The sequence below is a fragment of the Equus quagga genome, chromosome 6 (genome assembly GCF_021613505.1).
Source record: "Equus quagga isolate Etosha38 chromosome 6, UCLA_HA_Equagga_1.0, whole genome shotgun sequence".
NCBI lineage: Eukaryota > Metazoa > Chordata > Mammalia > Perissodactyla > Equidae > Equus > Equus quagga.
The window spans coordinates 121,640,968-121,653,174 of record NC_060272.1 but is presented as its reverse complement, the minus strand read 5'-3'; the positions used below and the strand labels follow the sequence as shown (position 1 = coordinate 121,653,174).

At 48.9% G+C, this 12,207-nt stretch overlaps 1 protein-coding gene across 4 annotated transcripts in view; it reads right to left on the bottom strand.

Annotated features, from left to right (window-relative positions):
• MTAP (methylthioadenosine phosphorylase) overlaps nucleotides 1-11,592 on the bottom strand; it is a 31,705-nt gene extending 20,113 nt beyond the window's left edge. Inside the window, exons 1-5 of one of the 4 annotated variants that reach the window (XM_046664193.1) lie at nucleotides 11,419-11,555; nucleotides 10,137-10,239; nucleotides 8,525-8,737; nucleotides 2,531-2,617; nucleotides 1,226-1,284 (exon numbers count right to left, since the gene is read on the bottom strand). In XM_046664193.1, coding sequence (XP_046520149.1) covers nucleotides 1,226-1,284; nucleotides 2,531-2,617; nucleotides 8,525-8,737; nucleotides 10,137-10,181 — 404 coding nt within the window. In that variant the 5' untranslated portion in view covers nucleotides 10,182-10,239; nucleotides 11,419-11,555. Of the gene's footprint in view, nucleotides 1-1,225; nucleotides 1,285-2,530; nucleotides 2,618-8,524; nucleotides 8,738-10,136; nucleotides 10,240-11,418 lie in introns of all 4 variants that reach the window. The other 3 variants (XM_046664194.1, XM_046664195.1, XM_046664196.1) reach the window with 3 other exon arrangements.
• Between the last annotated feature and the right edge of the window lie 615 nt (nucleotides 11,593-12,207).

Here is a 12,207-nt window from a genome sequence, read left to right as displayed (position 1 = left end):
CATCTTTTCATGTGCTTGTTGGCCTTCTCTGGCTTTTCTTTGGAATAATGTCTGTTCATAGCCTCTGGCCATTTTTTATCGGGTTGTTTGTTTTTATGTTATTGAGTTGTATGAGTTCTTTATATATTTTGAAAATCAATTCCTTGACAGATAGATGATTTGCAAATATTTTCTCCTAGTTGGTGGGTTGTCTTGTCGTTTTGTTCATGGTGTCCTTTGACTTGCAGTATCAGTGAAGCCATTTCTGTTTCAAAAATGCAGTGTGGAAGAGAGACCCTAGGATGGTCCCCATTCTCATGGTCTGAAAAACTTCTTCCTTCTCGACTGCAGGGGACCCAAGACTCGCTTCTAACAAACAGAATACAGCAAATGTGCTGGGAGTCCTCCCATAGTCAGGCTTCACCTGGCCAGCACACACTAGAGACTTCCTGCTGGTCTTGGAGAAGCAGGCTGTTGTCATGTGAACTGCCCACGGAGAGAGCCGCATGGCAGGGAATGTGGACAGCCTCTGGGACCTGAAGACCTCAGTCCTACAACCTCAAGGAATTGAATTCTGCCATCGAAGGAGAACCTGGAGTTCCAGTTGAGAACAAGCCCTTGAATGATCTTGTGTGGCCTAGAAACTGTGCGATAATGTGTGCTATTTTAAGCTGCTAAATTTGTGGTACTTTGTTATGCAGCAATAGAAAGCTAACAGATGTAGTCTGATTAATTTCTAACTGTGTGATAAGAATAATTTGCCTCCTCTATAATATGGAACAGCACTAGCCTTGTCAAGAAAAGAAGGGTGTGGACACCAGAGAATCCATTTCAGGGACCAGAAAGCCACTCTCTGAAAACTTAGAACTATTGCCACACAAGGGGTCATGAATGAAGCAGTTTTGCTTTTATCTTGTTAATTGGAAAAAGAAGAAGGAAAGAGAAACAGAAGAAAACATTTCTTCCTGTAGCTAGAACTGAAACCAGAGCTTCGATTGCAGTCAGACTCATCTTATCACTCACTGGATTATTCTAACCACTTTCTCAACCCAGGTTGGGGGGCGAGGGTGTGGGTCTTGATCTCAAAAGTCAATAAAACTTCCCGAAACCCTAAGTGGTCAATCATGGTGACTAAGATGCTCTGGCTCCAGCAACGCATAAAATCTCATACCTGCATCACTACTCTTTCTAGAACTTAACTTAAATTCTCCTTTAGTAACATTCAAAATGCTTTGAAATACGTTACCTTGCAAGGAGGACACAATCAACGTTCTTTATCTTCCCCAAAATTAAGGCATCAGAAGGCTGCACATAATGAAAAATGGTTACAACTCAGTGAGTTGAAAACATACATATGAACGATTAAAAAGCTGCCATTTCAACGGTTCCACCACAACAGGATTCCCAGAAACTTGGAGTCTGAAGATACACTTTAAAGAAGTAGAGTGTGGATTTGAGGATCAACTTGATCACCCCCATCAGTCCTCACTGAGCCCTCTCTGAGCACAGAGAGTCACCGGACGGAAGGCCATCCTGGTGCGTGGGGAGGTCCCCTTTAGTAAGAGCTCTTTGTAGCAAACACCCCAGGGCACTCTGATGATACGATCGTCAACTACACATGTGTCAAGGGTATCTGGCAGGTTCAAGAACAGGTGTGAGAGGGAAACGTGGGAAGGACAGGAGGCCCATGTCATGGAATTTAGGAACTCAGCACTGGAACTGTGTGCCACGTTCCCCGGGTCTAAGATGGCCATGCGGTGAGCTGAGGTCATGGAGGGAAAGGTCCTGAGAACCGAGGAGGTAAAGACAACGTGAGGGTAAGAAGTAAGCCGAGCTGACCGCAGGGCTTGGAGGACATGAGGTCCATCTAAGGACTTGGCCGAAAAGGAGAGAGTTTAGTTGGGACTGCCAGACGCAGGATCCTGGTGGGAGGATGAGAGGAGCTGCCATGTCTGGAAGGAGCACTATGGAATCGGGAGGAGGGAGACTCCCGCGCCCTGGCTGGATGACATGTGGGCTGGAAAAACAAACAGCCTCCTTTTAACAGAAAGGAGGAGTTTTATTTCCAGTTCAGTTATGCAATCACGTGGTGGATCCCCGAGAAACCCCGCTTTGGGCAGGGCTTCCTAAGGAAAGGCCGCTTGGCAATGACATTTCCTCCCATCTGTAATCTGTCCATCTGCTAAATTAGTGTGGTGTGACATGTGGGCCCCAAATTAGAAGCTGATTTGGATGCAGAGACCTGAAAAGTACCGTTGCTGTGTCTGCATGAGCATCTGGCTTCCAGGGACAGAAGTTGAGAAGTCAGTGCACATGTTCAAAAGCCACGTTCTCTACCGTATGCCCCAGGCATCCTCAGGGCCACTGTCTCAGCTGGTGGGACCCAGTGCCGGGACTGCTGGCCCCTCTCAGCCTGGGGGAGGCAGCTCTGGGCTGCCAACACAAAAGCAATTAAAAAAATTTAAAATTGTTTTTTAATTTTTAAACTTAAAAATCAAGCCAGCAAGGAGAAAGGAAAAAGCTAGTATGTCTCCACTAATTGGAGATTAACCTTGCCAAACGGAGTATCCACATATTTTTCAGTTCTTCCTTCTAAGATTTCTGAATCATCCAGACCTGTTCCACCGATGATTCCAATCTAAGAGAGATAAGAAAAAGATACCATATTTGATGACTTTTCACTAGAAACAAAATCATTATTTTAAATAAATTCAATTATTCACTCAACTGTTCCCTTTCTTGCTATGCCCTATTTTTAAAAAAATCTGAACATTACTGAAAAACAATCATTCATTCAACAAACATTTGAAAGCCTTCTATATTACAGTAATAACCAAAGCATGGGTCTACTGGACTCTTATCACATTTATTGCTGACTATCTGAATAACAAATTAACGAAGAAAGGCACTTTAACTAGCTTAAGGTAGAAAACCAAACCTAAAAGTAAATAAATGTGATTGTAGAAAGGACTATCTAATCAATTTTATTTTCTCTCCTAAATGGGCTATGGAATAAAGAATGTTGAAAAGACTGCTGGGATAGAAAATACTCAGTATAGCCATTTGGTAATAATTGCTTCTCATTACCCCATTTGATAAAGAAACAGAGATTTTTCTTTCTTATGCCACTAAAATCACAGAGCTGTAGGGGATGGCAGATAGATGAGTCTGGAATAGCAGGAAACGTTAGCCTCATGTATATTCATGAAATCCAAAAGTCTTTCATAAACATGTGTAAATACAAATAAGTAATTCAAAGGGAGTTCTAAATTTTTTTAAGTTCAAGTGTTGAAGTGCATTTTCCAGAGATTAATTTAACAGTTCTTGTCTTCAGGGATTAACTGGAGTTAAAGAAACTCGGCACCACCCTCTAGAGTAATCCAATTCGATGACTAAGAAACACAAACAAGAACAATTACACAAATAACCAAATATTAACTGAACCGTTAACTAAAAATGAAATAACTGAAACTAGGAAGGTTTCCCTGGGCTGATAATTCCTAGAGGAGAAACAGTAATTAAATTGTCCTGTTTAGATTTAAACAGGCTGTAGAGAGAACACTGTACTGGAAATCTAACGGAAAGGGAACTGAGCATTTCCTTTTGTCAATGAATAGCTTTAAATCTGTTGTCACTTGAATAAAATTTCTACTAAATAGAAAAAGTAGCTCCTTGAGAGAAAATTCCAGAGTTAAGAACACGCTGAACAACTGAATGAAGTAATTTTCAGAAGAGGTTCCACAAGTTGATTTAGACTAATACATGGGAAAATGGTTACCTCTCTGGCCCTCAGTTTCCTGAAAAAGAAAAATCAACGGAACAGGAAAATAAGGGCACGTTAGTAAGATTTTACAGAAGAACTGCAGGTTACGGGGTTGAGAACTTCGTGTCCCCACAACTTCCTTAAGCGGCTAAAACAGTTTGTGAAGTTGGTGCCACCTTGTGGTACATTGTTGGAACCACAGCAGGTTACCCGTTCTAGCCAACCCATTTCTCTCCTGCCTCGTTACAACTTAACACCATAGGCCAAGACTAACCAATATCAGTTTTCAAATCAACAAAAGCGGTCACTTAAGTCAGTACATTTAAATCACGCCAATTCAGTAGATTTTTTTTTAATCACACTGTTTGATGCAATGCTAAGCCTTCCTCTGGCTGGCTTCTCCGTTTCATCCTCCATTTCACATTCTCTGAAGCACCACAGATCACGGGGGGCCTAATGCACGGTCCAGCCCATGGCATCGCCCAGACCACAGAACCGAACTGCTGACTCTAAAATTATTCTCAGCCTACTCTTCGGGATTCTGCTGCTCACGAAAACGTCCCATTTTTCGTTTTGTTTTTTACTTATTTCCACTTTGACTTGGTTGATTCTGAATGCTCCCTGGGCCGTGGCCCCCCCGATTCCGGATTCAGCACTAACTCTCGGACTTGTACACACGAATCACAGCCTACCCCGTCTTCTGAAACCACCCTCTCGGTTCAGGAAGCATCGCAGACGCGGGTGACAAATGCTGACCAGGGGTCCTGCCGAAGTTCAGGCCGTCGAGCCTACCCTCACGGCCCCAAGCTTCAGTCCACACCACGCTGGCTGCACGAGGACTGCATTAGAAGCTGGTACTCAGCCCTCAGCGAGGAACATGGAGTACTGGCCATGAAAAGAAGAGCTGCTACTGCTCGCCAGAAAGGCCAGGGTGGGGTCTCCGGCTCTGGAATTATCTGCAGGTGAGCACATCCGGTCACCCAACTGGCTCTGGTTGTTTATGGAAAACCGTATCTAGCAAGGGTTACAGGACAAGTGTAGCGACTGAGTACTGCCTCACCAGGGACCTCTAACCATTTTCCTGCTGCAGAGGGAGGCCAGCAGTGCCAAGATGTGGCAATGCCGCCACCTGCTGGCCCATAGCAGAGTACGACTAGGACGAAACTCCCAAGCACGGATGGCCTAATTCTGTCCACCCCTGAGCCTCCAAATTCAACAGTCAACTCAGGCCCTGCCGTGGTAATAAAGGAACTGGGTCTCAGCACCCACACGTCACAGGCACTGTGCTAACCGCCTCAGCGGCCTCACCTCCTCTCATCTTCTCAACCGCCCTATAAGATAGGCCCTGCAGTATTACACCCATTTTACAGAGGAGAAGGAACGCATACAAATCAAGACACTTCTCCAAGAGCAAATCATAAGCAGCAAAGCTGGAAGAGGAACCCAGCTCTTTCACACTCACCCACAATGACGGACAGCTCCCAACATCCCCTGGAGTCCTTTATAACGTCAGACCCTATGAGAAAAGTTTCACTGTCTCCGTGTACTGAGGAAACTGATGCTCAGAGAGGTCAAGTTCTGGACCAAGGTCACAGAGCAAGCACAGAAACAATGACTCTGGGCGTCTAAGTGAACCTGGAGGGGAGGGGGGTCTCCATCGGTGACGTCAGCCACACTCAGGCAGCAATGACAAGACCTTACCAGGCCTCCTGGGCCAGCAGCATCAGCCCTCAGTCCAGGAAATCCTAGGAGGCCTAGGAAATGTGTTCGAGGACCGAGATGGAATTTCTGGGCCAATTCTGCCCAGCCAGGACTTCTTCATTGCACACGATAAAGTTCTGAAACAGGGACCTCCGGTCAATCAAGGTCATTGGCAAATTTTAACAACTAGTGGTCCATCCCACACTTTCCACTGACGGAGCACCCAGTCAATCTCCACAAAAAAAGGAGAGGGTCTGACTTCCCCTCTGAGACCTGAAAGCATTTTATCTAAATGCTGGCTTACCTGGCCAGAATGCATACTTCCCGCAGTGCCAAAGGGCTCATACTAACCTCTTGACTAGCCCAGATTTTAGAAATTTATGATCTGGGCCCTAGAGTGGTGGTGCTCAATTGTGGCTGCACATTGGAACCACCTGAGGAGCTTAAAGAAATTAATAAGACTCTCTCGAGTCTGGGCCCTGGGCTTTGGTATTGACAGCGTCCTGGGGGATTCTAGAATCCAGCGGCAGAACCAGGAGGGGACCAGGAAGAATCCTACTGCTGTTCCACAAGCGAAGGAGAGCTCTACAGAATACAGTGAGCACTGAGGAAAACCCTCCTCAAAATAGTTAGACATTTCAGGAGGCAAACTGTATCTTCCAGAGAGTGTCTACCTGTTAGAATAGCATCTTGCTTTTGCAAGAGGAGATTGGTTAAATAAAAAACACCAATGTTCTGAGCCCTCAGTTATCTCTGACCAAAATACAGTCATGTGTCACTTAATGATGGGGATGAATTGTGAGAAATGCGTCGTTAGGTGATTTTGTTGTGTGAACGTCATAGGGCGCATGTACACAAACCTAGATGGCACAACCTACTACACACCTAGGCCGTATGGTGCTAATCTCATGGGACCACCATGGTATACGTGGTCTGTGGTTGACTGAAACGTTGTTACGTGGCGCACGACTGCATGGCATTACTGTATTAGTTTGCTGGGCTGCCATAAAGGACCACAGCTTGGGTAGCTTAAGCAGCAGAAATTTATCCTCCTAGTTCTGGAGGCTGGAAGTCTAAGATCAAGGTGTCAGTAGGGTTGGTTTCCCCTGAGGCCTCTCTCCTTGCCTTCCAGGTGGCTGTCTTCTTCCCGCGTCTTCACATGGTCTTCACTCTCTGTATGTCTGTGTCCTAATCTCCCTTTATAAGGACACCAGTCATTTTCGATTAGGGACCCCCTCATGACCTCATTTAACTTTAATTACCTCCTCAAAAACCCTATTTCCAAATATGGTCTCACTCTGAGGTATTGGGGGTTAGGACTTCAACATACGGATTTGGGGGGAAGCAATTCAGCTCGTAACCATCACCTACCTGGGTGGCTTACAGAGGGGGAGTCATGTCAGAGATGGAGCCCCAGTTATCTTCGTGGACCACATTGCAGGTTTTGAACAGACCTCTCAAACTGGATATTGGGCCACTCTGTCCCCATACAGCTGGACTTCCGGGATTTTGCAAGGCCCTAGGAGGCCTCCAAGCCAGGTCGGCCCAAGAAGAAGGCCTTTTGTCTGTGTGCTTGTCAGACTTGTCAGTGGCAACCAGAGCCGAAGGACTGAGATGCTGAGATCAGGGAGTGCCGCCAGCTTGAGCTCTGGCTCCCTTGCCTCCTCGTGAGCTCGAGGCGCCCAGAGGCAGCCATCTCCCTGGCATGAGCTAGTCTCCACGGCTCAGGGGTGTGGGGTTTTGAGAATGCCGTCACTGAGTGCTGGGCTCCTTAAGGTAGTGTGTCCCTGCCCCAAAGTGTTGGTGAGTGGTTCCTGAAACCAGGTGAGCTATGTGACATCCCCTGGGTCCAGGTACCAGTGGCGACAGATGGAGGGGAGGAGTTGAATAGGCTGAATAACTGCCGCTGAAAGAGACCTTATCTGCATCCTAATCCCAGAGCCTGTGAATGTGACCTATGTGATTAAGGATCTACAGATGGGGAGATTATCCAGGATTATCTGTATGGCCCCTAAATGTAATCTCCAGAGTCCTTATAAGAAGGTCAAATGAGGGGGCCAGCCCGGTGGCACAGCAGTTAAGTGCGCACGTTCCGCTTAGGCAGCCGGGGTTCGCCTGTTCAGACCCAGGTGCGGACATGGCTCTGCTCAGCAAGCCAGGCTGTGGCAGGCGTCCCACGTATTTATACAGTAGAGGAAGAGGAACATGGATGTTAGCTCAGGGCTGGTCTTCCTCAAAAAAAAAAAAAAAATTTTTAAATTAAAAAAAAAGGTCAAATGAGGAAGAAGGTGATGCGATGTTGGAAGCAGAGGGATGTAAGGCGATGTGATGCGCACTGTGAACCAAGGGATGCGGGTGACCTCTAGAAGCTGGAAAAGGCAAGGAAATGGATGCCCCGTTAGACCTTCCAAGAGGACCTGCCCTGCTGACACCCAAGTGTAGCCCCATAGGACTCATCCTGGAAGTCCGCCCTCCAGAACTGCAAGAGAGACATTGCGCTGTTTCAAGCCATCCAGTCCGTGGTAACTGTTACAGCAGCCACAGGCAACTAGGACACTAGGGCTCCCCTGAGGAGCTGGGGGAAAATGCAGACGCCCAGCCTTTTCAAAGCTCCCTGGTCAACGGGGGTCACGCTCCCATGGGCATCTGACTCCACTGAGGCTCTTTTTAAAACCCAGACCCTGGGCCCCGCCCCCCAGAATTTCTGATTCGGCAGGACTGGGGTGGGGCCCGAGAATCTGCATTCTAACAAATTCCCAGGTGGGCTTGGAGAACCACCGCTGTAGATGCTTCTGAGGCACAGACTAGGATGCCACGATCATAATCCCAGTGAAGGATCTGGAGTCCATTGTGCACAAAAGTTTCTATCACCTGTTTCCTCATCTGCACCTAGAAGGGGAAGATTTTTCCTTAATTCAGAGAATTGTGAACATCAAATGAAATAATGCATTATTACCTGTCACTGTTTCTGTACACCCTCCCACCTCCAGCAAAACCTAACCAAATCAAAATGCACTTCCTCAAAGCAACAAAAAAAGGCCCTTTTTCTCCTCATTTTTCTCTGCTGGTCAGGACACAAACCTGGCTGCTCCGACGTCTCCTCACTGGGCCATCTCTGTCTTGGGGATTTAGTCCACGGCCCTTACCCGAGTGTGAATCGGCTCTCCTGGGGTTTCCTGGAAACCCAGGGGACATTTCTGCCCCAACATGACGACTGGGGTGAGTGCTACTGGCATTTCGTGCAGAGGGGCCGAGATGCGCCATCCGTCCTGCAATGCTCAGGACATGGTGTCCCTAGGCAAAAAATAAAGGCTCACTGGTCATCTGGTTTCCAGTTGTGGCCTGTGGGTTGTCCCCCAGGTTCGGAGGGTCACTCAAGGCCTTTCATTCTGAAGGCCTTTGCTTGCTACAGAGAGCCAGCCAAAAAAAGAGCTTACAACACCTGTTCTCCACAGTCTAGACTCCACGACTTGCTCCTCCTCCTTAATAATATTTGTTGAGAACCCCCTATCCACCAATGAGGGGACCATATGCCCTCCTTGCCACAGCAACCAGGATTACATCGTATTTGTTTTTAATCCTCCAGAGCAAAAGCTGGGCAGCTGCCTGGCAGAGCCATAGCCCATTGAAGGAACCCTCAGAATGCCCTGTCTAGACGCCAAAGACAGGTTCAGCCCTCCACAAAGTGAAGCACACCACCCGCCCGTGGCTGATAAGGACGACACCTCCCTGAGGTCCACCCAGACAATGGCTGTTCTCAACACCACGGGAGAGCACCCAGTGGGCACAGGGAGGCAGCCTGCTTTATGCCCTCACTCCACACTCCCTCTGCCTTAAGGCTGCAGGATCTCCTTACTCCACAACGAAACAGAGCAGAGACCACACGTCACATTTCAGAAATGCCTCAGAACATCCAGCTGGTGGAACGCCAGGATCTAGGCCCAATTCTGTCACTATCTAGGGCCAACTGTGTAAGTCTGGACACCTCAGTTGACCTTTCTGGGCCTGAGCTTTACGTCCACAAAAAGGGGTTTGCATGGCTATATGGTCTTAAGGAACGTTCCAGCTCTACATTCCACAATCTGAGGATAGGATATGGCTTCTATAAGCCTGCTTTGCTCTGGACACTGGCACCTCGTGTTTCCTATGTGGGATGTTGGTTCAGCAGTCGGGGGACTGCAGTTGGCATCATGGATTCTCAACAGCAAAGCGGTCACCTTCCCATCCTCAGAGACAGAAAGCAGCAGGCAGGCCCGGCACCATGTGGACCTCAACTTTATAGTGAGCTGCTCGCCAGGACCAAATATCTGCCTCCTTCAATATTCACCTCGGGGCTCGACCACAGCACCCACTCCGCACTTAGTGCACCAACCCAATATCACAGGGCCCCTGGGTGCAGGGAGAATGAGGAACTAGATTAAAATGACACTTATAAATAGCATCCCTCTCTGTTTTCAATCTCACTTGAAGTACATTCCTGTAAGGGACAGGTCAGAGTTTCCTGCTTGCCCACTGAAGGCTGGGGGCTCATGACACCTATCATGATCATTCAATTGTTGGAGAAAAGATATTCAAAATTACTCTCAGCTCCCCCACTTAGAAGCACTACCAGTTAATAAGTTTCAACCACGTGCTGGGCAGACAACACAAGTCTAAACGTCCCAGGAAATCCTGCGGTAAAACCCCCACTTACAGATGGGCACCTAAGGACCTCGCTTCCTTTGCACAGGAGCTTCATAAAAACGCTTTCTGCCTTGTTCTCAGTGACTGGTGAGGGAACAGCGTTCCACCAATATCTGTTGAATGCAAGATCCTTTTCAAAATGGAGTTTCATACATGTGTGTGACTGCGACGCTGCCCTCCCCTGCTCCCCATCATAAGTGTCTCATTAAGAGCTGCAAGGACCTAATAAACGAATCCCTCTGGCTGATTACACGCTGACCCCAGAGATTTGCCTCCTCCCTGGAGAACTGAGCACAAAGCGGGGAATCACAAGAGATTCCTGGAGAAGGCGGTGGACCTTCCTATCCCATCCGCCAAGAATTTCTCAAGTCAAACAAGTTAAGTGGGTTCTTAACCAATCACAAACAGCCTAGAAGAGATCTGAAGATTGATCACCAATTCTTCCCTAGGCTCTGTGACTCTTCACTCCCTCCCAGGCACCAACCAGGAGAGACGTGTTTAAAAGCCCCAGGGAAGCTCGCGGCTCCCTTCGGGACTCACGCCCTCCTCTGGTCCAAGCTCCTACCGCAAGGTGATCCCTTGTACGCAGACCTCTGAGGTCTGAGGGCACAAGAAAACTGACCTCTAACTTTCCAGGTTGCAAGCAAAGCAGTTTAAAGCCAGAGTCCTCCAAACACGGAGCGGCCCTGGACTGTCCTCCACTTCGGTGCTGTAAGCAAATCTCAGAATCCCTAAAGCAATGCGCTGCAGGGGAAAACCTCAGAAGAGAGAAGGGCTACTTTCTGGAAGTATATTTTCTGGAACAGGAAGGAAAAAAAAAAGCCAGAAGCTTGCAAAACAGCCAGCACGCATTTCTCCCACGTGAGCTGCCGGGCAGGGAGCCTAGTCCGAGCGGAAGCGTGAAACTGGCAGCGCTCAGGGAGAGGGTCTCACCAACTGCAGATTCTCCCTCACCTGGCACGCGCGCTAGCCCCGGCCAGGTGCATCTCCCCGGAAAGGAATGGCGCCTGGAAAGGGTTGGGGGCCGGGCGCAGCCCCCGCACTGTCCCTCTCCAAAGGGCTAGCCCACGCCCTGCCTGGTGCGGATGCAGCTGTGCGACTCTGCAAGCGTTCCCTGTCCCTTCGCTCCCTGCCCCTGGGCGACCAGGCCCGGGATGCCGTGCACCAGACCCTCCCCGCCGCGGCGGGGGCGAACAGGCAGGGCGCACGGCCCAGAGGCGCGGTCCCCCGGGGTAGGAACGAGAGAGCACAGGGCAGGGTGGACCCGCCGCCACTGGCACCGCTAATCTCACCTTCACGGCCGTGGTGGTGGCCACTGAGGCCATGTCTGCGCGAGGAGGGTGCGGTGGCCTCGTCAGGCGCGGAGAGCAGGCTGCGGTGGCGGCTGCGAGAGCCCGAGAAGTGCAGCGGTGTCAAGGGCGCACTCCTGGACCGAGCAGAGCCGGAGCCGAGCCCCGGGAGGGCCTTGGCTCCTCCTCTTCCTCCCGGGGACAGCTGGATTGGCTACCAGCGTGGCATCGCCACCGCCACCCCCCTCCTAAATTCGAGGTTCTCACGTCCCGCCCCTTGTGCAGAGCTTTCCGGCTCTGCCTTGTCTTTTTCGCACCCCCGCTTATAACTAACGGGTTCATAATATTAATAACGGAGACGGTTTATTAAGCACTTGTGTTGTCCCAGACTCTGTCCTTTGCACTTTAATCAGCTCGTTTAACTTTTACAAGAACCATAGAGCGTCTTGTCTGTAAAATTAGGCGTGTCTACGTTGCAAAAGTTCTCATTGGTGGGAGATTCGTCCAGAGTAAGGAACTGGCTGTTCCCAAAGGTTTCCTCCTAGCTGTCAACCCGGGGCGGGGCGCGGTTTGCTCTTCCTACCCAGGTGACCCGACCGGGGGTTTGCTCCTTTGCCTCAATTCCTGGAGGACAGAGCAGGAATGGGGTTGACCTGAGACTCAAGGATGACAAAAAGGAAATACACAGGGTTACATATGCAGGATAAACTTTCTGATTTACGAACTATGGCTTATTGATCTTCAACTTGAGGGGAGAGTTTTAAAGGGGATGAGACGCTGCCTCACTCCCAC